Raw genomic sequence first — 22,527 nt, 5'->3', positions numbered from 1 at the left:
TGAAACAGAATGCTAACAGTGTGAATTCAAAAACTTTTGTCCTTCCTTAGCAAATTTCATATCCGGAATAAATTTGCTTTCATGAGAATGAAAAAAAGCCATCACTGTAGGAGCGAATGAGGAGACAGACAATAAAAAACTCCTGTAGCTGTTCCTGTTAAAAGCTTCAGGCCTTTTTGGTTTCAGCACATTTAGCATGAGTAAGAGGGAAAAAAAAAGTTTGAAGCTCTTAACGGGAACAAAGTCAATCAATTAGTCAATGTTTCTCTTTTCGAGTACAAAGAAGGAACCACTATTCTTTCACACACGGGCACTTAATTTTAAGTGTACTTTTGAAAAATGGGTCTACAGTTTGAACAAATCACACACACACACTGATTTTATGCAGGGTGTGTGTAAAATATGGTTTGCTACTTCGTTTTGGAGAGTTGCAGCAGTAGTAGGAGGGATCGTGTCACATGACTTGTTGTTGTCAAATTTACTTTAAAGAAAATTCACCCATCACGTTGTTTTCTCTGGGGGTGAGACATGACTGCAGCAGAAATGTCTGACTTCAGATAATAAATGTATTTAAACTTTATGGCAATAAATAAATAAACTTTCCATCTCCATAAAATAATATTTGTAAATTTACATATGACTGCGGCTAGAGTTTTTCCCTTTTCAGAGATAATGTATGACTTATTTAGAAATCCGTAAAAATGATAGTCATACCCTGTACTGTAATACAATGTAGGAAATACATGAAATTTTGTTTTTGCAAAGCCTGACCCCCGTACCGTAGAAATCCATGCTATTTGAATTGAGTGCTGCTCAGCATTAGCAAATAGCGTTAGATATCTGATTATGTACAGATGTCAATCACAGAGCGTGCATGAGAAATTGCAGAAGTAGCTAGACTGACGCAGAATTGGAGACATTTGTTTTGAACAAGTGTTAAAAACTATATAAATGTGAATAAGTAGCAGAAGGTGATAATCACTGTAAAATGATGCTGGACAGCAAGAGGCGCGCATTTGCAAATGAGAGGTCTTGCTTTCGGAAGTGGGTTGATGGTCTTAAAGGTGTGAAACACTGATTTAATCAATGCATTTGCAGTGGTCTCTAGTAGGAATGAATGCCTTGTAAAGGCTGGTCCATCTGTGTAAGTGCCGAGCATGCACGCAATTTTGATTTTAGGGTATGTCCCCCCTGTCCCCCCAAACTACGTCCATGGTACCGAGACACGCAACGTCTTTATTCGTTGTTGCAAAGCAGGCACATGCAGAAGAGGGGTGGAGGGTACTTGAGCACCTGCCCCTTTTGTCCGAAGTGCCCAAAGTGCCCTTTTTCCCAGTCCAAAATTGTCAAGCATGTCATTGATGGGGGTGGGGTGGGGGGTTGGGGCTGGGGGGGGGGGATAACTGGTTTTGATTCTTGTTTTCCTGGCTTTCTGGTGAATCTTTTTAAAAGGTTTGCTCTATATGTGCCCCCTTTTTAACACTGAGCACCCGCTCCTTGAAAGGTCTCTGCACGGCCCTGTTCCAAAGCCTCTCCAACAAGCTCCCAAGGACGAATGGAATACAGCCTGCTTTTCTAAATATCCGCCAAAATTGCAAGCCTGTGATTGGTCAGGTTGCCTTACTTTAACTTTGTCAACAGCACCTCCAATCAAAAAACTAAAATGAGAGCCTAAGATATCTAGTTACAAACACGGTTTTGTATCAGTTGTTCACTACTTTCTTTCTTTCTGTCCATAAACAATCTCTGGGGATATGCATATCTTCCTTTCACTGTGCATCTCAATGAGAGGTTAAATGAAATGATTAGAATAAATAATAAGTGTGACATTCTGTTCTGTTTGGTCTATTGATTTTAAAACTTACAAGGTACACGTGTAAATGCAGGCTCAGGTTTTAGTGGGGCTGAGAAACTCTGATGTGCTTGTGTTATGAGTTTCATTACAGTGAGTGTTACTGAATTATTTAAAAAAAGAAGATTAAAAATGGCTTATTATATCAAAAGCTGCTATCTATAAAAAGCATTTTAAAACAAAACAGGGAATTGTATCTTGCAGGTTGTCACATAAAAACATGGACCGCAGTGAAAGTTGTATGGTGGCATTTGTTGTGAAAATTTGCATTAATGTGATTAAACATTCTTGTTTCTCCCATTAACTTTTATTGCCTTGCTTTCTACAAGAGTAATCATTATTTTTCTTAGTTACAGAGGTCTCCACAGACAAAACACAAGCAAAAAATAAATAATGAAAAAAGGAAGCAAATGCTTTTTAAGAACAACTAAACATTTGTGTTAGCCTTGTTTTGATATTTAGCAAATGACTAAAATACAGGAAATGACTTGTCAACTTTACTTCTATTTTTGTTTCTTATTTTGTTAATTTTAAACATTTATACTGTATCCTTTCATTTTTAAATGGTGCATGTCCTGTATTTGTATCTTCTTAGGGTTCTACAACCCCCCAAAGCGCTTTACAACACAATCAGTCATCCATCCATTCAAACACACATTCACGCACTGGTGGGGATGAGCTACGATGTAGCCACAGCTGCCCAGCGGTGCACTGACAGAGGCAATGCCTGCTGCAGGTGTCACCAGCCCCTCCACCCACCATAGGCAAGGGGGGGTTAAGTGTCTTGCTCAAGGAAACAGCAGCAGCATTCTCTGGTCAGTGCCGGGATCGAACCTGCAACCTTCAGATTACTGGACAACCCGCTCTACCTCCTGAGATACTGCTGTTTTTGAATGACCTATTAAGATTATAAGTTTGTGATAGCTAAATAATTTACAGATTTATTCTCTTGCTATTGTTATAAAATAAAATAAACTGATTTTAGGTCGTTTGTAGCGTCTTTTGATGTAAAAGTTCCTGGAGGGCCTTTGTTCAGAGAAGTAGCTTTTACAGGACTGATAAGCTAACAGCTAGTCTGAGAGCAGCCAAAACCAAAATATATTGCAGACATTTTATACTGCATCAATTTACTGAATTTCATTGCCGTCTATTAGATATTCTTTAATGAATGTTTACAATGCTGTCGTGTCAACCGGACGCTGTTCTTTAAGGAACGGATATTTAACATATTACTGCAAACTTCTGGTGGATCCAGGAGGTCAAGTCCATTTGGATTTTCTTATTATTTCTGCCAAAATAAAAATATTGTAGATTTGTCTGACAGACTTTCACTTACTTTAAAGATGTACAGAGAAAAAAAGAGTGTTTAATATTAAAGCTGTAACAGCTCGTAGAGAAATCCTTTTTACTCCAAACTGGGTGTTCAGCTAACTAAAATGAGTAAGATCTTACTTTGTCATTTTCAAAAAGGTAAAAAAAAAATCTCATTATGTGTATATATTTAATTACTGAATTTTTTAAAAATTATTATTATTTATTATATTTAGCCGCTTTTTCTTGTCAAGATCATAGGGAGCTAGTGCCAGTCTCCAGCAGTCATCACGCCAGAGGTGGGGGACACCCTGGACAGGACACCAGTCCATCAGGGACACAAACAACCAGTCACACACTCACTCATAGCTAGGGAATATCCAGTCTCCAATCAACCTAACATGTGTGTTGTTGGCATGTGGGGGGAGAACATGCCAACTCAATACAGACAGCCTGCAGCCGATGTCGGTGCAGGATCGGCTCGCGGTCCTTCGACTGCCGATGACGTCAAAGTAGTTGATTGGCTGAACATGAAGCTTACGGAAGTTTAATTATCACGTTATGATTTTGATTGGTCAGAACAAATTTGCGGTCATAGTCTTAGCGGTTGTAGTCCTGTAGTCCAAAAATCAACAGTTTTTGGAGAAAATATGTTTGAATTTCTAAAGGAAATGTAAAATATAAGCAAATGATAAACGGTGATCCTCAAAAGCTCTTGATGTTGGTGAAATGGGGCAAAATAAAATATAAGAACTTTATTGAAAGACACCAAGCAATATTTTGATTCAAAGGATGTATTTAGATAACAACTAAGGAAATACACAGACGAACTCCACATTAATACAAACAGATATGACTTCACATATAAGAACTGTTCTATTTTTTGTCAGTCCGATGTTGGTTTTATGCAGTTTCACATTCTTGACAAAACAAAGATAATATGGTGTTTTATTAAAAAATTACAATTATAAAGAAAACATTTAGGTGTTAACAAACAAGAATTTATTAACAAAACTGCTGATGTCTTTCCAAAACGTATGTGTGAAAGCCGAGTAGATTTGCAGTAATGTGACGTCATCGGCAGTCGAAGGACCCCGAGACCCCGAGCAGATCCTGTACCGACACCGGGATTCAAGCGTGCAACCTTTTCACTGCAAGGCAAGAGTCCTGTGCCCACATGCAACCAATTTTTTCAAACTTCTACTTTTATTTGTTGGTTATTTTTTTCTTTTTTGCATTGAAAATATTTGTTATTTCCTATAATTACATCACATGAACAAATTAATATTTACCTAAGTCACAAACATTCTAACCCCCAAATTCCACTACCTCCGCTCCGCTCCGCTCCGGTCCGCCCCCGCCTTCCGCAGCCGCTCGCTTCCGAACTCAATTTTTACTGGTACCCGCTCTACAACGGCTCCGCTCCGGTGCGGAGACCTGAGGGGGGCAAACAAGCATGCGCGGGATTTTCGAGATGTTGCGATACAGTCCGAGCAATAAACGCGGAAGTTAGATCCAAACACCCGTTGTGCGGGAGAAGCATCGGAAATGAGCTGTTTAATCTGCCCATCATTGTGTTGAGAGATCAGCAGTGTTTGGATCAACAAAGTGTGACTACTTTGATAGTGGCAACTGTATTTATGGCTTATTTTTGTGCATTTAAACTTCAGCCGCCATTGATAGTTGTTAAAAGTTGTTAAACCTGTGCATATGAAACAAAAAACGCCTTTTGTTTAGCGATTTATTGTGAAAAACGGAAGATGTGCTTGCTCCTTTTCCTGTTGGGCGTTTGTGATTTCTGTCCATTTACTGCGGAGGTGCTCCGGCGTCCGGCGAAAATAGGATCGATTCTATTTTTGCCGGACGCCGGAACAGAGGGCGCCGCACGGCGCCGCACTGCCGGAGCACGGCCGCAGTAGTGGAATTGCTCTAATTGACTAGAACGGGACCGATTTTGCTCCGGCGTTCGTGTCGGAGCGGAGCGCAGCGGAGCGGAGGTAGTGGAATTTGGGGGTAACAGGGCAAACTGGACATGCCCGATATGCACAAAATGACTACAATGTGCCACTTATTAAAGTGACAGTGTTTATATTTCCTGGCGATAGGGGGCAGTAGATACCTAAATTGTTGCAAGCAAGCTGTATTTTTGTGTTGGAGTAAGACTTTACCAATGAATGCCCATTAGGGTCAAAAAGCCTTGGGAGTGCAAACTTCAGCAAAATGACGACACATCAGACTCCCTTTCATCAGTGGAAATGGGTTAAGAGTAAACAACAATGTTTATGAATGGTGAAAGTTTAGCAACCGCTTGTTACAAATCAGTAAATACATTTTGTCCTCAACGGCTCCTGTAGAAGGAAACATGGCATCTAATATGGCGTCGCCCTGAGACTTAGACCCTCTCCCATGTATTTTGGACCTGATTTTTATGGTTATATGTTAAGAAGCTGCCAATATTTTTCAACAACTGAGTATCATTTCATTCATTTTCAACAACGTTTTGATGGATATTTCCAGAGATTAACGATAAAAACCTACACATTGCCCCATTAATGAAGCATAAATCAAATGGCATTGTTAACGGTAAATGGTTTGTATTTGAAATAGCACCTTCTGGAGTCCTGTAACCCCCCCAAGGCACTTTACAACACAATCAGTCATTTACCCATTCACACCCACATTCGCACCCTGGTGGTGATGAGCTACACTGTAGCCACCAGTCCTTCTGAACACCACCAGCAGGCAAGATGGGTTAAGTGTCTTGCCCAAGGACACAACGGCAGCATCAGACTGCGTGGGGCTCGAACCTGCAACCTTCTGCACTTAACTCCTGTGCCACTGTCGCCCAATGACTAGGAAATTATTTTAATATTTGCTTTATAAATAAAACAAAACTAATCTTTCAGATCTGGTGTATTTAATTAAAACAAACCTTTTATATTTTTTCCACGTTTCTGTTTTTTGCAAAAAAGAAAACGCGCCCTCAGACATCATGGTTCCATTAACACCGACCATTACATGAGCCGTCTGTTTAATTCACCAAACTGTGAAAATGCCACAGGGAGTTAAATCGACATCACATGAAGAGAGGCTTTTGTTTTTGTGGGTTGTTTATGAGCCTGTCCATCTTTTCTGTTCAGTTGCTGTGATTGTGTTAAAACAACAACGCATCATTAGCCGAGCACAAACACAGACAGGAGACCTGCAGATCCATCACAGCTGACATTCTACTACACTGCTTTGACTGGCAGATTATTTCAGAGGTAAATGCAGAATAAAATGAAAATTTAAAAAGCCAAATTGCACTCCACTGATCTGTTTATAAAACCTGCTGGTGTCACGGTCTGGGTCCTGCGTCTCCCTCATGTGTCTCCTTGTGTTCCTCATGTATCTCCTTGTCTGCATCCCTCCTCATGTGCCTCCTTGTGTTCCCTGGCCCACTCCAGTTTTTTTTCCCTTAGGTGTTCCCCCTAGGTTTCAGTGTCCCTGTGGTTCCCCAGCCCCCTCCAGGCTCTCTCTAGGTTTCCCTCGCGTTTTTCCTTAGTTAAAGCCTAGTTTATGCATCTCCGTCAGCTCCACAAGGGACAGACATGCACGGATTGACGGAAGCGTTTTGCTCTCATACTTCTCCGTCTCCTGGAGAGTGTTGCAAAGCAATTGCCCGGCAGGACAACAGAGGGCGTAGCGCTGTTCTGTGGTATCCTGTCATGTATCGGTCCAAGATCGTGTGTTTATATTGTGTTTTTTGTGTATATAAGAGACTTTTAACACGGACATATTTGTCTCTCATTCTCCCACCGCTTCATGCGCTCCCCACCTCTAAACCCACGTTTCCTGTTATTTCCGTCCACAAATAAAACGCTTGCTGCGCATCTTTTCACTCCTCCAGTCACGGGAGGATGAAACGTTCATATTTTTAGAGTTTTTTCGCGAGGTATTCTTCAAGCTTCTCCGTGTCTGCCGCTAGTTAAACTCGGCTCTCTTTGCAATGGCGGCGCTGTAAACAACAGCGGCGTCCTGACCAATCACAAGCTTGCGTAATCCATTTCGTTCGATGGATGTTTAAAAAAGTGGGCTCGACTCCGTACGTACTTGCGTGCCTGCCGGAGCCCTACGCAAGGACGGATAATGGCATTGCGTGTCTCCGCACTGACGCAGACGGAGAAGCATAAATCAGGCTTAACTTTTATCGTTAGTCTTCTGTTAGTGTTTATCTAGTCAGTATTCTCCATTTAGTTCATTTTGCTCCCTTCCCCATTTTTAGGTCTGGTTTCCTCCCCTGCTCCGTTGTGCTCCTCCTCTTGTTTATTGGTCTCACCTGTGCACAATCCCCTAATCACCCAGCCCTTGTGTATATAACCCTGTCTGCGTCTCAATGCGATAGTGGTCCATTGTCCTTGTCAGCGTTGTTTGTCCCCCCCCCCCCCCCCCCCCAGCTCTCTAGGTTTCTGGCTTCGTGCTCTCTTAGGTTTCTAGGTTGTTGTTTTTTTTTTTTGGCTATGTCATTCTTAATAAAGAATTTTTTTTTTTACATCCCCTCCTGCCTTGTGTCGTTCTGGGTATCTGCACATTGGGTCCAACTCCTCCAACCCACAACGTGACAGCTGGGAAGAGTTTATGAATTAATCTCCCTACAAGATGGAATAAAAATGCCTGCCAGCTGACTCGCAATTTCATCACGATCACAAGTTACTAAATGAAGACTTTTCTGAGCTCAAAGTGGATAAACTCAAAGAATAAAAACAGACTAGTACCGTTATCTTCAACGGAGAAATGGAAGACATCTGAAGTGGCATTTTCATCATTCCGCAGAACATAACAGATGTGCAGGTCATCGATGTCAGCTGGAAGAAAAAGAACACGCTTTATTAGTTTGTCTCAGGATATAAAATAGATGTGAAAACAAAATCTGAGATAATATCTGACAAAAGACAATCACACAAGTCACTGAAAAATGCAAATCAGGGTCAGCTGACACGGTTTTAAATGGCTGCAGCAGAGTCGGCGCGAGGTGATGCATGATGAAAATCTAAAACACAAACAGGTCATGGAACAGATACGTCCTTGTCAACATTTAAAATGTCATTTAGGAAAGAATTTGCATTTCAAGATTAAAATAACTTTCATGTCTTTTTTCTTTTCCATGTCATTTTTCATGCTGACTACACAAATAGCCTCAAACATGCTTTGAAGTTGCATTGCAGCTTTATGGCTTGTTCAAACAGTCCCTCCGTCAAATAAGTGTTCAAAGACGCAAGCTGTCCCGCTTTAGAGAAGTGTGGACCGCAGTAACAGCAGGTCTCTCGTATCACACTGATTCAATTACTTATCAGCACTCGGCATGAACAATTTCCTAGCAGAGGAATCGCCTTTGAAAGAGTGTTAATCCGGTACGGCAGCTACCTGAAATCCAACACGGCTCCAACCCTGACGGCTGTTTGTGTCAACGCCTTAAGAACCAGGCGATGTGGGATCTTTTAATGACAGACGGAGGAAGAATGTTAAAAACAGGATAGCGCTACACATCTGCTTCCCCAAAAACTTTGCTGAATTACAGGGCTGTGCACCTTTTAGCCCCCAAACACACAATACAGTGCAAAAGAAAAATCATCAACACTGTGAAAGAGCTTGGCCCCTGCAAACCATCCCTTTCAATAATAGATGTCTGAGGAAGGAGGTTCATAAAAGTATAAACTTCTGACTGGGGATGTCAGCCTCCTGCTGCATCTGGCCTCCTGTCACTGCTGCTTCTCCCTTTCCACTCATGATCTATAATTATTTTACATTTGTCTATTTTCCAGCTTTCAGGTTTGCATTATGCAGCGCTGCAAGGAAAACAACGTTCTATGCGACAGACTTGAACCTGAGGACCTTACAAATAAAAAGTTAACACTAGGAACAGGGGGAGCACGCTGTTCATTCAATATTTAAACAGAACACCTCTTGGGAAGTGCCCTGGAAATGGAACGAGTAAATAAAGAGCAAAGGATTGTCTCTTTCACCTGACTGATTCTTCTGACGAGCCTGCTCAGTCTCTCTGACTCAATCTCTCGTGACCCCTTCCCTCACTCTTTATTTCACTCATGTCACCTACATCACCTCACTCCATCCCCACCCACCTCTTTTCACACTCTCTCCCCCACTTCTGTGCTTTTCTTTCTTTCTTTCTTTCTTTCTTTCTTTCTTTCTTTCTGCACTCCTGTCTCATCTGTACGTTTTTACTTAAAGAGCACAGCCGCATAGCAATTCTCAGAAGTCTGTGTCCTTCAGCCTCGAGAGGTCTTTCTCACTCTGTGATCTCTACTAATGTCTGTGCTTGCATCAAGCAGGTGACTTTTTCTCACTTGCTGGCTTAATTGGCTCCGCGTGATCATTATGTTAATTCAAATCACAATTGTTATTATTGTCTCCATTCTCTTTGCTACATCAGTAAATAGTCACGCACTTAAGTAAAAAAATTGTGTTTAAATGTCTCCTAGATGGTTTTTATTTTTTACAATTGGAAACTGTTCTTTTAGCCTTTATAAAGCATTTGCAATTTTGTTGGGGCTCACAATGGCCCAGGAGCCCTGACAGTTGCAAAATACAATCTATTATAAAGCCTTAGAATAGGAAGACTGGCTTGCCCGCCCACTCAGAAAGGACATGAATATTAAATGAGCGGCATGTAATTGGCTGGTATACCCCAATGGCTCTATGACTGCCTGAAGCTAATAACTCTGTAGGTGGGTGGGTGCAGGGGAGGGCAGTGTAGGAATTAGGACAGCATGGATGAGCGAGGTGTTGATGTTTCAAGGACGAGGACAATAGATCTATTTTGCAGTTGTTCATCATCTGGATATTCCCAGTTCATCCTGGAATGTGAACAGTCTTCTTCTTTGTTTTCCTCCTGTTAGCAACTCAGGCTAGAGTTAATAATAGTTTGGCTTAGCGTTAGCAGAAAAGTGGGCTAGCGTTTGCAGTAGTTTGGCTCAGCGTTAGCAGTTGCATGAGCTAGCATTATCAGTTGTTCAGCTTAGCCTTAGCTGTAGCTTGGGCTAGCATTAGCAGTAGTTTGGCCAAGCGTTAGCAGTAGTATGGGCTAGCATTAGCAGTAGTTCAGCTTAGCCTTAGCTGTAGCTTGGGCTAGGGTTATCAGACGTTCGGCCTAGTGTTGTTCTGGGGTTAGTAGCATAACCGCGGCCAATGTTTAAATATCACTGATGCTGAGGTGGGGTGGGACATTTAAGAGGGTGGTGGGGGGGTGTTTTCTATGCTATACCAGCTTTTCTCAGGACAAACTATTTCTTAGCAGCCATTACAGCAATAATAATTTACATAGAAATGCAGGTCGGAGATGGCTCAGGCTTTTTTGTTATGCTACATTAAACACCCCAAGCTGCCTATATTCAGCAATCAGTGGTTTTAATTCTAGGATCCCTTTAAAATGAAAAGGAAATCTGAGGTAGCTTGTGCCATGCTTTGGTGGAGAATAGTGATGAATTTGTTGGGAATTTTCAATTAATTGCTTCAAACTGACCCAACCTGACTCTGCTGCAACTCAAATACCATCCTGTCACTTCAAGCTCTTCACTGACCTTTTCACACAATCCCCTACTTCTGTCCCGGTTCATTTAACAGACCTCAGAAGAGAACATCCGATGTGAACATCACCCCAGAGATGTGAGATATATTAAATTATTCATCCATAACGTCTACAAAACATCAGCCTCTAACTTCGGTCTGCTAATTATGATTTGATGAGCGAGACACATCTAAATCAGGCCCCACAAATTAACCATTGAAATTCCCAAGTCGGTACTTGTCACACGTATGAATAATTATAACTCCATAAATTAAAAACATTGGGAAGCAGAGTGTGAAAATTTAATCAAAACTAACTAATTTACAGGGAATTTAAAGTTTTTTTTTCTGCTTTAGTCTCAGCTCACACATTAAGGGGTTTTAATGATGTGATTACAAATACATTATTATGAAAAAAAACACTTCCATTAGCCAGAGTGGTACAGAAGTAGTGCTTTTAACACTTTTGACAGTCGAAACTATTATTTTTTGTAGACAGCATGCTAGTTTTGATCTAATTAATAAAACAGGATTGTTATAGGAAATTCGGCCAGCAATATATTGACATTGTATTACAAATTTCTATTTAAATAACTAAGTGAAACTCATTTTCACAAAAAAGTTCATACAATGATGAAACACTGTGGGATTTTGTAGATTTGAGTTATGTTCTGGGAAAAAAAATAATTTTTTTTAACAGAAGCCTTTCAGAAAACAACCTGAAATGGCAATGACAGTAATGGTTTATAACTTTTACAAATAAAAATCACATTTCATGTAGATTATCTAATGGAATAAGTGCCAATTTCTCATGAAACAATGTGCAACGGATTTAGCTAATCTTTTAAACTATTTCAATACATTTCATCAACAGCATTTCAACCAAAGCCCTTCTGCTCATCAGCTTTATACATATATTGTAATGTGTGTGTGATTTTAAATGCGCAGTGATCAGTACAGCATTTTGTAACTCACAGGAATAGAGTTGAGGACTTTTTACTGGTGCTTACCTTGACTAAATGTGGCAACAGAGTCGTTTCCATGTCCCAGGTTAACGACGTAGCCGTGTTTGGGCTGAGTGGTGATGTGGAACACCACCGAGGCAGGTTTGCTGTCCCTGTCCTCTGCTTTCAGCGTTTTGGGGTTGATGGGAAATCCCAGGTGACCTGTGGACAAAATCTTTAAAGTGGGTGCTCCTTTGTTCACCACAACCTGGGGGGTGCCATTGTCGATTGCTCCAATTGTGATCTTCATAGTCTGAGGTTGCCTAGTCTCAAACAACGTGTCTGGGAAAACATAGAAGTCAATGTGTGTGCCGTCAGAGACAGTAAAAGAGAAACAGTCCTCTGATGATTCGGTTCCGTCGTGTTTGTAGCTGATGAGGTTTTCGTTGAGGTCTTGTTTTGTGAAACTGGAGACAGGCGTGGTTTTATTGTACATCAGTTTGCCGTGAATAGGAAGTTGGGTAACGGTGAATCTGATCAGCTTCTCAGCGGTGTCCTGGTCTTCAGCAGTAAGCTCAAACGGAGTGATGAGCTTGAGCTGCCCTTCTGTGACAACCAGGCCGTTCACAGTCACAACAGGCTTCTTATTGTCCACATCTACAATAGAGATCCTAAATGTTCTGAAAATAGGATTGTAGCCGTCAGTGACTTCAAACTCAAAACTGTCCATTTTCACCTCGTCATCTGATGTGTGGATGTAGAAGATCTTACTCCCGGCCAACTGAAGCTGAGTAAAAGACACAATGGGAATCCCAGGTGTGTCTGTGCACTCCAAATGGCCTCTGATGGGGGCCCGGGTGACCGTAAAGACCAAGTTCTCATCGGGACTGTTGAGATCAGTAGTGCTAAGAAGATCTGTGGTTAGAGTCACTCTGCCACCTTCTTTCAGAGACACACCTTTGCTGATCACATCTGGAAAGACCATGTCAATGCTGCCCACAGTGATGTAGAAGTAACGGTCAATGAGAGGGTTTATTCCGTCAGTGACATCAAATTTGATCAAGTCCCGGATGCCCTCCTGTCCATTGTGTGCGTATAGTATAAGTCCTTCATCAACTTCAGCTTGTGTGAAGTTCATGCCTACAGTGATGTTCTCCAGAGACCCAAACTGTGTTTTTCTGTGTAGAAAACCTTGACCAGGTCCAAACCGGACAATATATGTTAACGTACTGTCCTCTGAGTCTAAATCAGTTGCTTTGAGCACTTTGTTGTCAATCTCTTTGAATTCCCCTATTTCCACCTCCAGTCCATCATTGATGGCCATTCTGGGGGTCTCATCATCAACAGGGATGATTATGATCACAGCTGTCTTTTGTACTGAGTACATTCCATCAGTCAGAAGGACATCAAAGCTGTCTTCTGTCGTCTCCGAGTCCTCGTGCTCATAAATAATACTTGATGCCTCTCTTATCTGTTCTAAAGTAAAGTTTGTCACCAAAACAGATCCAGTGGAGAGCTGATTTAAAATGGCCCCATGTTTGGGAGGTTTGGATATGATGAACATCAGCTCTTCAGGTGGAATGTCGGCATCTGCTCCGTTTAGAATGGGAGTGTCAATAACAATATTCATTCCCTCCATCACAACTATTTCTCTCAAGAAAATCTCTGGCTTTTCGTCATTTTTTGGGATGATGATAATTGGGAAAAAATGACTTTCTGAGAAACTGATGCCATCAGAACACCTAAATGTGAACCTATCCTCCACTGGTTCCACCCCTTTGTGAATGCTCTGCACATAGTAGACATTTCCCTCCCGTATGTCTCTGATGGTGAAAGCACTGATAGCTGTTCCTGACCTTGACTTCTCTGAGCCTGGGGCAGGGGATATATTTTCTACATAGCCTGCAATGGGCTGGACAATGATGGTGCAAAGGATATCATCTGTTGGAGTGTCATTATCATCAGCGTTCAAGTGCTGAGGGCCAATGCCATATTTCTCTCCTTCAATAACACTAAACTGAATTCCAACTCCAACCTCAGGGGCCTGATTGTCGACAGGAAGGACGGTGACTTGAATGTGGACTCCGTTGACCTTATTGCCCCCTACTGTCCAGTCGTCAGACATGTCTGTAAGTGTTAGATTGAATCCATCCTGCTGTGAAGTGAGACCTATCTCGCCACCGGTGTGTGCATAAACAACTACACCGTTAATTATGTCGGCTTGTGTAAACTTTGTGGCCGGCACCCCTTTCACCAGGATTTCACCCCAAACTGGAGGATCTTCTACAATAAATGTCAACTGGAGGTCATCCGTGTCATCGTCGTGGCCTTGAATCACATTCGTTGTAATTTCCGTGGCTCCGTTTTCCAGTACGTCCATGTGGAATCCGATCGTCCCCACAGGCAAGCTGATCTTTGGAGCTTCATCATCAACGGGCCTTACATTAACTTTGACCGTCACAGTCACCACATGAAAGCCATCACTGACCCCCAGCTGGAATTCATCACTCACTGTCTCTTCTCCGCTGTGAATATATGACATCTTTCCTTCTGAAATATCCTCAAGTTTGAAAACCCCGTTTGTCTGCAGGTCAGTGAACGCAACCTGAATCTGGCCGTGCCGAGGGGGCTGACTCAGAGCAAAGGTTATTTTCTCACTCTCTGTATCAAGGTCTGTGGCATCCAGCTCAGCAATGGTGATGATGTGCACGCCACGTTCAAACACATCAAAGCCAGTGTTTGTGATCTGGGGGGGGTTGTTGTTTACCGGCTGCAGGTAGATTGTGAAAGACCCCTCTGCGGTGTTCCCAGCTGCATCTTCAACTGTGTAGAGGAACTGTACAACGTGAGCAGTGATTCCCAGCTCGACATCTGGGGGTGCATAAGAGATCTTATGATGGTTGATTTGAGCTTGTGTGAACTCAGAAACATCAATGTCGGGGCGCTCCGTCAGAACCAAAGAACCGAACACGACTGGATTGTTTTCATCTATATCTGTTGGGGCCTTGGTGACCGTGTATTTCAGGTCACGGTCCTCAGAGTCCAAATCCGTGTAGCGCAGGACTTCCTTACTGAAGTGTGTGAGTTTGTACTCCTCAACAGTCATTTCTAAAGAAGTGCCGGCAAATAGCTCAGGGGGAACGTCATCAATAGGTAAAACACGGATTATAAACACGCTATCTCCTGATAAATTAGGTGGATCGTTGTCATCCTGTACTCTAAACGTGAACTGATCCACGATTGTGTCTGCGTTGTGTGGGCCCGTGTGCTTGTAGAATAACTTGCCATCTGTGACGTCTTTTTGAAGCCACTCTGTCACCTCCTTCTCATACACTTCATCCTCAGCATTAAACTTCCAGGAGGAGGGGTCCTCTGGGGCGTCTGACTGCCGCAGAAGAACTGTGCCAATTGTAGAAAAGGGGGGAACAATAGTGAATTTAATTGTTGAGTCTTCTGAGTCAATATCAGCTGCACTGAGCATGAGAGGAGATACGGGCATCATTTGGTGTTTGAAAAGCACCAAACCGGTGTTGGCATTGATGATGGGGGGCTCGTCATCAGTGGGGACTATCGTAATGGGAAACAGGAACTCCACTTCGTTTGTCCCATCTGTCATCTTGAAGACAATGTTGTCACTGTACGTGTCACTCCCATCATGCTGGTAGATAACAGTCCCTGTTATTAAGTCAGCAGGTGTGAAGAAGTTCTTCTGGGAGCCCAGAACCACGAGCTGTCCGTGCCGCAGCCCATCCACCACCGTGACTGTGACAGCATCTGGGTTGTCCTCATCGCTGATCTCCAAGTTGTGGGAGCTGATGAGAGGCCGCGACTGGCCCTCGTACAGCAGTTGACCCGTGTTACGTGTGACAACTGGTGCGAGAGTGTTCATCGGCTTCACCACAATCATGAAAGCAAACGGGTCTGAGGTGGCCCCGTCTGTGTCAATCACCTCAAACTCCAGCTGAAAAATCCTCTCGGTGTCTGAGTCCAGCGAAGGCGGCACGTACGCTATTTTTAAATCATGCAGGTCTCTTTGGTAGAAGGATGCGATTGGGAGGTTTCTGTCATCGGTGCTGACAACGTAGCCCTCCTCGTACGATAACGGGGAGGTGATGTTGAAAATCAGCTCCTCTGGATCTGACTCTGCATCCTCAGCAGCAAGTATGTCAGGCGTCAGGGCAGTCATGACAAACTGGCTCACCTCCATCATCATCATGGACACAAAGCTGGGTTTGGGGGCAGTGTTCTCCTCTCCGCTCCTGATGCGAATCATGAGGTGAAAATACTCCTGTTTCACCAGGTTGTCTTCCTTATCATGCAACTCTACAACCATGGGGACATAATCCCTGTTCGGAGACTTGAGATCAAACGTGTGCTCGTAGTGGATACCAGCTTGTAGGAACTCATCACAGTTCATCATTGTGGAAAGTTTCCCCCCATCGATGAGCTTTCCGTACCTGGGCAGCGAGGTGCTACCAGACAGGGAGGTCACCTCACATTTGAAGGACTCCCTGTCAAAAGTAAACTCAAGAATCTTCTTGTCAATCTGATTACTAATCCCTTTCAGATTATTTACAGTGAGAGGCATGTTTTTGGTGAGTAACTCCAGCTGCGTAAAAACTACTTCAACCTCCATCATAAAGGGGATAATGACAGTTTCTGTTTGCGCGTCATACCTGAGCTGCAGCCTCACTCTGTCTTTAACAGGAGTCCTGGAGCCGTAGTGGGAATAAACCACATCACTGGGACCGAAATCACACGGAAACTTTTTGGGAGAGAGGTGTCCCGGTCGCTGCGAGAGCGGATCGTTATCCAGCACGGTGATGCTGCACCGGTCTCCCGGCTGCGTCTGGATCACCAGGTCATTGATGGGATCGATGAAGAGCGACCTCCCGAAAGGCACGCGTATTCCGTTGTTGGCCACCAAGATTGCATCTTCTGAGAGTTCCGATCTGAGCGCGTAAAATAATCCGGAGCTGTCTTGCTGCGCGCAAACGAGACCTGTTACTGAAACGCACAAGAGAAGTCTGTGGAGCAACATTTTGGACGCGTCACGCCGCCAGAAGAAAGATCCCCGGTCCTCTTTCACAAGAAGGAATAAAAAAAATCCACAGGGAGATGAGAGTCAGGAGGATTTCTGCACGGAGACTCCCGTGCATCAACCCGTCCGAAGCCCCGACATGCTCAGTGAGAGCAGCGCGCAGGAGTTTTAACTCCAGGTGGCTCTGAGGGGAGAGCTACCGCCCACCTCTTCGCATATTGGAGGGTTGTGAGGGCTTGTTAAGTTCAGCGTTTCACCAATGGGCAGCAGAGCTGGCAGTCACAGGGAGGCTGGGATTAAAACATGAGCCAAAGCGGCCACTTCTCATATCATCCATGAGGATGTACAGTTATAATTACAGGGAAATTATCACAAATAGAGAAAAAGCTCCTGTTTTTGATTTATTTTGTGGTTAATTTGCAACATTCACCGGATTCATTTCACTCATCTACTGATTATGTTTTATTTAGAAGTGCATATGCATTCAAAGCTTGAAACATAAACAACTCATTCAGTGCTGTACGAACAATAGTTGCATTTTCAAAGAAACAAGTATACACTGAAAAAAATGGTGGATCAAAAAGTTGACTTTACGTAATTTAATCCCAACAAATTTTTCTTGGTATTTTATCAAATAAAGTCAATAAAAGATCCTCTTTTAATGTAAACTGTTCTTGTTTATCTGACCTGTGTAACTATTCTAATAAATAGCATTTGTGATCATGTAAATGTTCACTGAACACATTTTAGTCACTAAAAGTTGATTACTATGGCCAAGAATAATTTTTTGTTTTGTTTGTTTGTTTGTTTTTGGGGGCATACAGTTTCTTTCTTTGATCTTATTCCGATCAAATACAGCACAAATGACACTGGGGATTTGCTGACCCATACAAAGTTATTTAAAGTCCTCCTAAAAATGGGATCCGATTATGACAGGTTTACTAGAAATGATTGGTTCAGGTTTTTGCTTTAGTTCATTTGATTTTAGTTTCATCATTTTGCTGAATAACAGTTGTGCCTTCATACATTTTGGTTAAATGTTACATAAGTTTGAACTGGTGTTTACTAGGACTTAAGTATTTGTTGACATTTTATTTTTCATGCAGGAACCCAGAAATCATGTGGTATTTTAGAAAAAAGGAAAAATAAGATATTTTTTTCTAAAAATGTGAAATAACTCAACTGTGGAGCCAGTATGAGTACTTTTTATATTTGTGGAAAATTAAGTGTCCGTGCCTGGTTTATAGCTTTATTGGTAATAAAGTGCAGCAGAAGCTCAGGAGGGAGAGCAGGTTGTCCAGTAATAAGAGGGTTAATTCTGCTGTCGTGTCTTTGGGTAACACACTTAACCTACCCCGCCTGCTGGTGGTGGTCGGAGGGACCGGTGGCGCCTGTGCTCGGCAGCTTCACCTCTTTCAGCGCCCCCCAGGGCAACTGTGGCTAAGGTGTAGCTCATCATCATCAGCATGTGTGTGTGTGAATGGATGAATGATAATGTAAAGTTAGTCTGTCAAAGGTAGTGTGAAGCACTTTGGAGTACTCTGACTCTGAAAGGCATTATACAGGTGCGGGTCATTTCTCTCTCATCAAAGCTAAAAATCAGGTACTTCCAAAGTGCGGCCTGTGGGCCTTTTATGGCCCTCGTAGTGATGTTGTGCGGCCCCCATTTTCATTTCTGTTCAATATGGTAGATCGGCACTTTCTAATGTTACCGTGTTCATATTATATTAAGCCTATTTTGGACCTGTTTTATGACATGGACACATTTTTATCAGTAAACAAACAAATGATGAATGCATGCAAAAAATCTGTAAAATTCCTATAAAATGGTGACAAATGCTGACACTGAATTAGAAAAAAATGGTTTGATATTTATTTTATTTAATGAAAGAAGATATTTTACATGCTTTAAAGCAGCTTAAGTGAAAGATTGCATAGTGATGTAAAAAGTACTTGATGGGATGGAGAATCAGATGAAAAATTAACTCACGGCACCTCAGAATAATCCGCTGATGAAGTCATCACTTAGGTCAGAATTTCCAATGATTAATTGTTCTTAGTCTCCATCTTGGTATTCCACACAGATGCAGGTGATCTCTCTACAAATACTGGTGAAGTAAAGTCATGCTTTGGGCTTTCTTTCTTTAATTAAAGACACAATCATTAGTCAGTCCAGTCCTGACTTATCTAACCTCCAAAATGCTTCTCGTTCACTCCGCTGTATTTCCACATTCCCTGCAGAAAGCTACAAAGCAACGATTTGACTCTTTATTGCTGTTTCATGTATGCATTCATCCATTTATTTATTTACTTGTTTATTTGGGCCTCTAAATAATGCCGACCTTCCCCTAAGGAAGATAAGGCACAGTGAAAGCCTTACTATCGCTCATTAAGTGAGAAAAATAATGACCCGTGCCAGTACTACTTATCTGTCAGGTATGACGGGAAAAAAAATCTGAAACGTAGCCGTGAGCAGCTGCGTCGAAAACACATTTGGCTCTTAAAGAGCAAGAAGAACAAAGTTGAACTTGTAGAAAGAAAACCTTTTATGTTTTATGGTGATTAGGGAAAGTTAGCATGGCAATATTTTTAATAATGTCAAATATTTTAAGATGATATATTTTATTATGATGCTGCACGTGTGGGAAATAATGTTTGTAAGCTGTCTGAGAATAATGAAAACGTTCTCTCCTCTCCCTCTACTGGATAAAAACGGAATTACAATTTCATGAACAACCCTGTCACCCTGGCAAGGTGTTGTACTTAGCATTTTTAATGAATTAATTATTATTGGCAGTTTGGAACAAAAGGGAAAACATTAGGATTTGCTGCTTTTTTAGATGGTTTGAAACTGAAACCTAAAAGTATACGCCGCGGCAATGTTCACTTTGGTTTTAGCCCTAATTCAGATTTTCTCTGTTTAGCCTCCAACGACATTTACCTCCTTTTTTTCTGTCAGGCTCCGCCATGATGCCAACAAAAAAGCTAAATTCCTTTTCTGCTTCTTGCACTTTTTATTCGCAGTCGGTGAACAAAAAAAGCTAACGGCTAGCCTTTATGCCAGCGACGGCACAGTGAAGCAGGTTGAGACGCCACACTAGTGCCGACCTGAACCACTACATTTGTTTAGTAGTATCTAGCCAACAGAGGGCAGCAAAACGCTCTCTCACGTGAAGCTGCCCTAGTGTATGGTTCAAAAACCACAAACCAGTTTGAAAGCAACAGCTTAAAGTGTTTTATTTTACAACTGTAACATGTCTAGTTGTTCTAAAACCGAGAACACAATTCTAAGATGAATATTTTAACAGTTCCTCTTTTCCGGTCCAGTCATCCTCCTGCCTGTGAGACCTTTAGATGTAACCTCCAGCTATTTGTGACTTCTCAACTCTCCACCAGCTCCGTTTTAAACAGCGGGAGATTAGAGGGTTTCTGGAGCCTTGTTATTTTGAAGAACAAGACAAAGCCTGCTTTTTCCAGCTGTCATTGACTTCATATGCACAAATGCATCGTTGTTGTGCTAAGAAAATCCCCTAAATGTGAATGTCAGGCCTGTTGGGATACATGAAACAGATTAGAGTCAACACTAAATCTTGACGGCAGACACAGGGTGTGATACAGAACAGAGGAAAGTGAGATAATTCACCGTTACACATTTGCACCTGAATCTTCAGGCTAATAATATTTCATTCAAACATTATTTTGATAAGAAGAGATTTTTAAAAATCTGCATAAATCGTGCTGATGGGCACCTGCTTAACTCTCTGGATGGTCAGACTATTGTTCTGCTCCCATGTGACTAATTAGCACAGAAATCGGCAGCTCATCCCTGCAGCCCTCTGTCACCTAACAGGTACAATAAAACTTTTGGAAAGCTCAGACTCACATTTATAGCACATTCAAACGGAGCTGAATTCGTGGGTTCCTTCCACACAGCAGCTGCACTGCCGTGATAAGACCACATGCAGTAATTTTGAGGTTTGAACTAACACGACGACTCAGTCGGAAGACTCAAAAATTGCCAACTAATGACACCGTAAGGGCCAGGTACGTATCAAATTGTCACATTTGCATAAAAAACTTTGAAAAAATCACTTGCTCTTGCAAGCCAAGTCAATATTTGCATGTGTATATGGTGCAAATGTATATTTTTTATTTGATATTTTCTTCTTATTTGAAACAAGCTTTGGATTATTGTTTTATTTGTAAATGAATAAATGTAACAAGTTTTACTTTACTTTTCTCTGGAGGCAGGCGTTGCAGATTTGCAAAGTTAAAACTATACATAAAACCTACCTACCTGTTTACTCCACATACGTATTTCATGAGCATTTTTTATACTCAGAAGTACCCCTGAAGGACTTAGTTGTTTGTCCTTGTATCAACACTTATTTTGAGCCTGAGAGGGGTTAAGCGTGGCTGCATTTTGGGTGAGGATTATGTTTGTTAATTTTAAGGAAGAAGCTCTAGGCTTCGAGGAGAGAAGGAGGGCAGAAAAAAAACTGTGTTTGAAGTCTTATTCATTATTATTCATGATATTTGTACATCTGGCCTCTGATTGGCTAACAGCATCCCAACTCTTCCACTGCCTCCATTTGTAATGTTGATGTTTAATCTTCACAAATAATACAAGCTTGAAGGATTTCTGTCGTGTTGTTGAGTTGCTAATGCTAGCGGTTAGCGTCTACCAGCCAAAACGTACTCTACTCTCTCCTGGACGCTAAATCAACAACAGCCTTCCCCGGTCACAAGCCAAGATGGCCGAGTCCATGAAAGCAAATTATTCAGTGACGTAGATCTGAGTGTTTCTTCAGACCAGAGCGTTTCTCTGTTTGTTTTCCATTGATGACTAATGCAGGAAATAGGGGTAGAAGACTACTTTAGAGTCTTATTCATTACTGTTCATGATATTCGGACATCTCGCCTCTGATTGGCTAACAGCATCCCAACTCTTTTCCCTCAGAGGAGCTGGCCCAGGTGGCTGGGGAGAGGGAAATCTGGGCCTCTCTGCTTAGGCTGCTGCCCCCGTGACCCGACCCCGGATAAGAGGATGAAAATGATTGGATGAATGGATGGATAGACTATTTTCATGTTCAGCCAGCATGTTAAACTCATAGTTACCAATCATATTTCAACAATAACAAGTAAAAACAGTGTCTCGGAGAACCTGCTCTTAGTGGAACCAGTTGACATAACTTGGTTAAGTAAATTCAACCTTTCATTTCTTGAGTGCAGTTGAATAAAAAGTAATAAATTCACATATCAGTAATTGAGATTTCCTGCTGTTGAATGTTGTGATTTATGATATATTGACATAAAATCTTTATTTGCTTTTGAGGTATTGCAGATATTTTATATTTTTCTAGTCATTTTTAGTGATTTTACGGTCTAAGCTGAAATAATGCTCCTCGCTTCCTTCACTTAAAAGCTTTCCAGTAAAGTTGGATGTCTTCCATCTTATGCACTGGGCCTTCATGAGAAGTTTATCCACTCTTCTTCAGAAAACTGCTGAGTATCAAACAAAGTGTTCGTGTCCCCTGCACACAGCTGTGACTCCCAAAGTGGGTCACCAAGAGCTACACAGGGGGTCTTAAGATGATTTCCATAAATTGAACTAAATTTTTAAAAAAGCTATTTTCCTAGCATAATCGTCACAATCGTCAACCTAAATGGTCATAATGGATCAAAATAAATATGAGCTAAAGTTTGTATAAGCAGATCAGCGATATCTGGGGTCGTCTGACAAATGTGGTGGGTCTGAAGTGTGCTCTGACTTCAAATTGGTTTATTTTTCCAGGAAACATCGTATAAAAGTCCTC

General features: G+C 41.9%; 1 protein-coding gene across 1 annotated transcript in view; it reads right to left on the bottom strand.

The window, feature by feature from the left end:
* Positions 1-17,216, bottom strand: part of frem2a (FRAS1 related extracellular matrix 2a) — a 127,417-nt gene extending 110,201 nt beyond the window's left edge. Inside the window, exons 1-2 of the mRNA XM_015961630.3 lie at positions 11,737-17,216; positions 7,918-8,007 (exon numbers count right to left, since the gene is read on the bottom strand). Of these exons, the coding sequence (XP_015817116.3) occupies positions 7,918-8,007; positions 11,737-16,711 (5,065 nt within the window). The 5' untranslated portion in view covers positions 16,712-17,216. The remainder of the gene's footprint in view (positions 1-7,917; positions 8,008-11,736) is intronic.
* Positions 17,217-22,527: the final 5,311 nt, after the last annotated feature.

The sequence above is a fragment of the Nothobranchius furzeri genome, chromosome 10, assembly GCF_043380555.1.
Source record: "Nothobranchius furzeri strain GRZ-AD chromosome 10, NfurGRZ-RIMD1, whole genome shotgun sequence".
Classification (NCBI taxonomy): Eukaryota; Metazoa; Chordata; class Actinopteri; order Cyprinodontiformes; family Nothobranchiidae; genus Nothobranchius; species Nothobranchius furzeri.
Note: the sequence above shows the minus strand (reverse complement) of the source record. Positions and strands in the feature narration are given on the sequence as shown.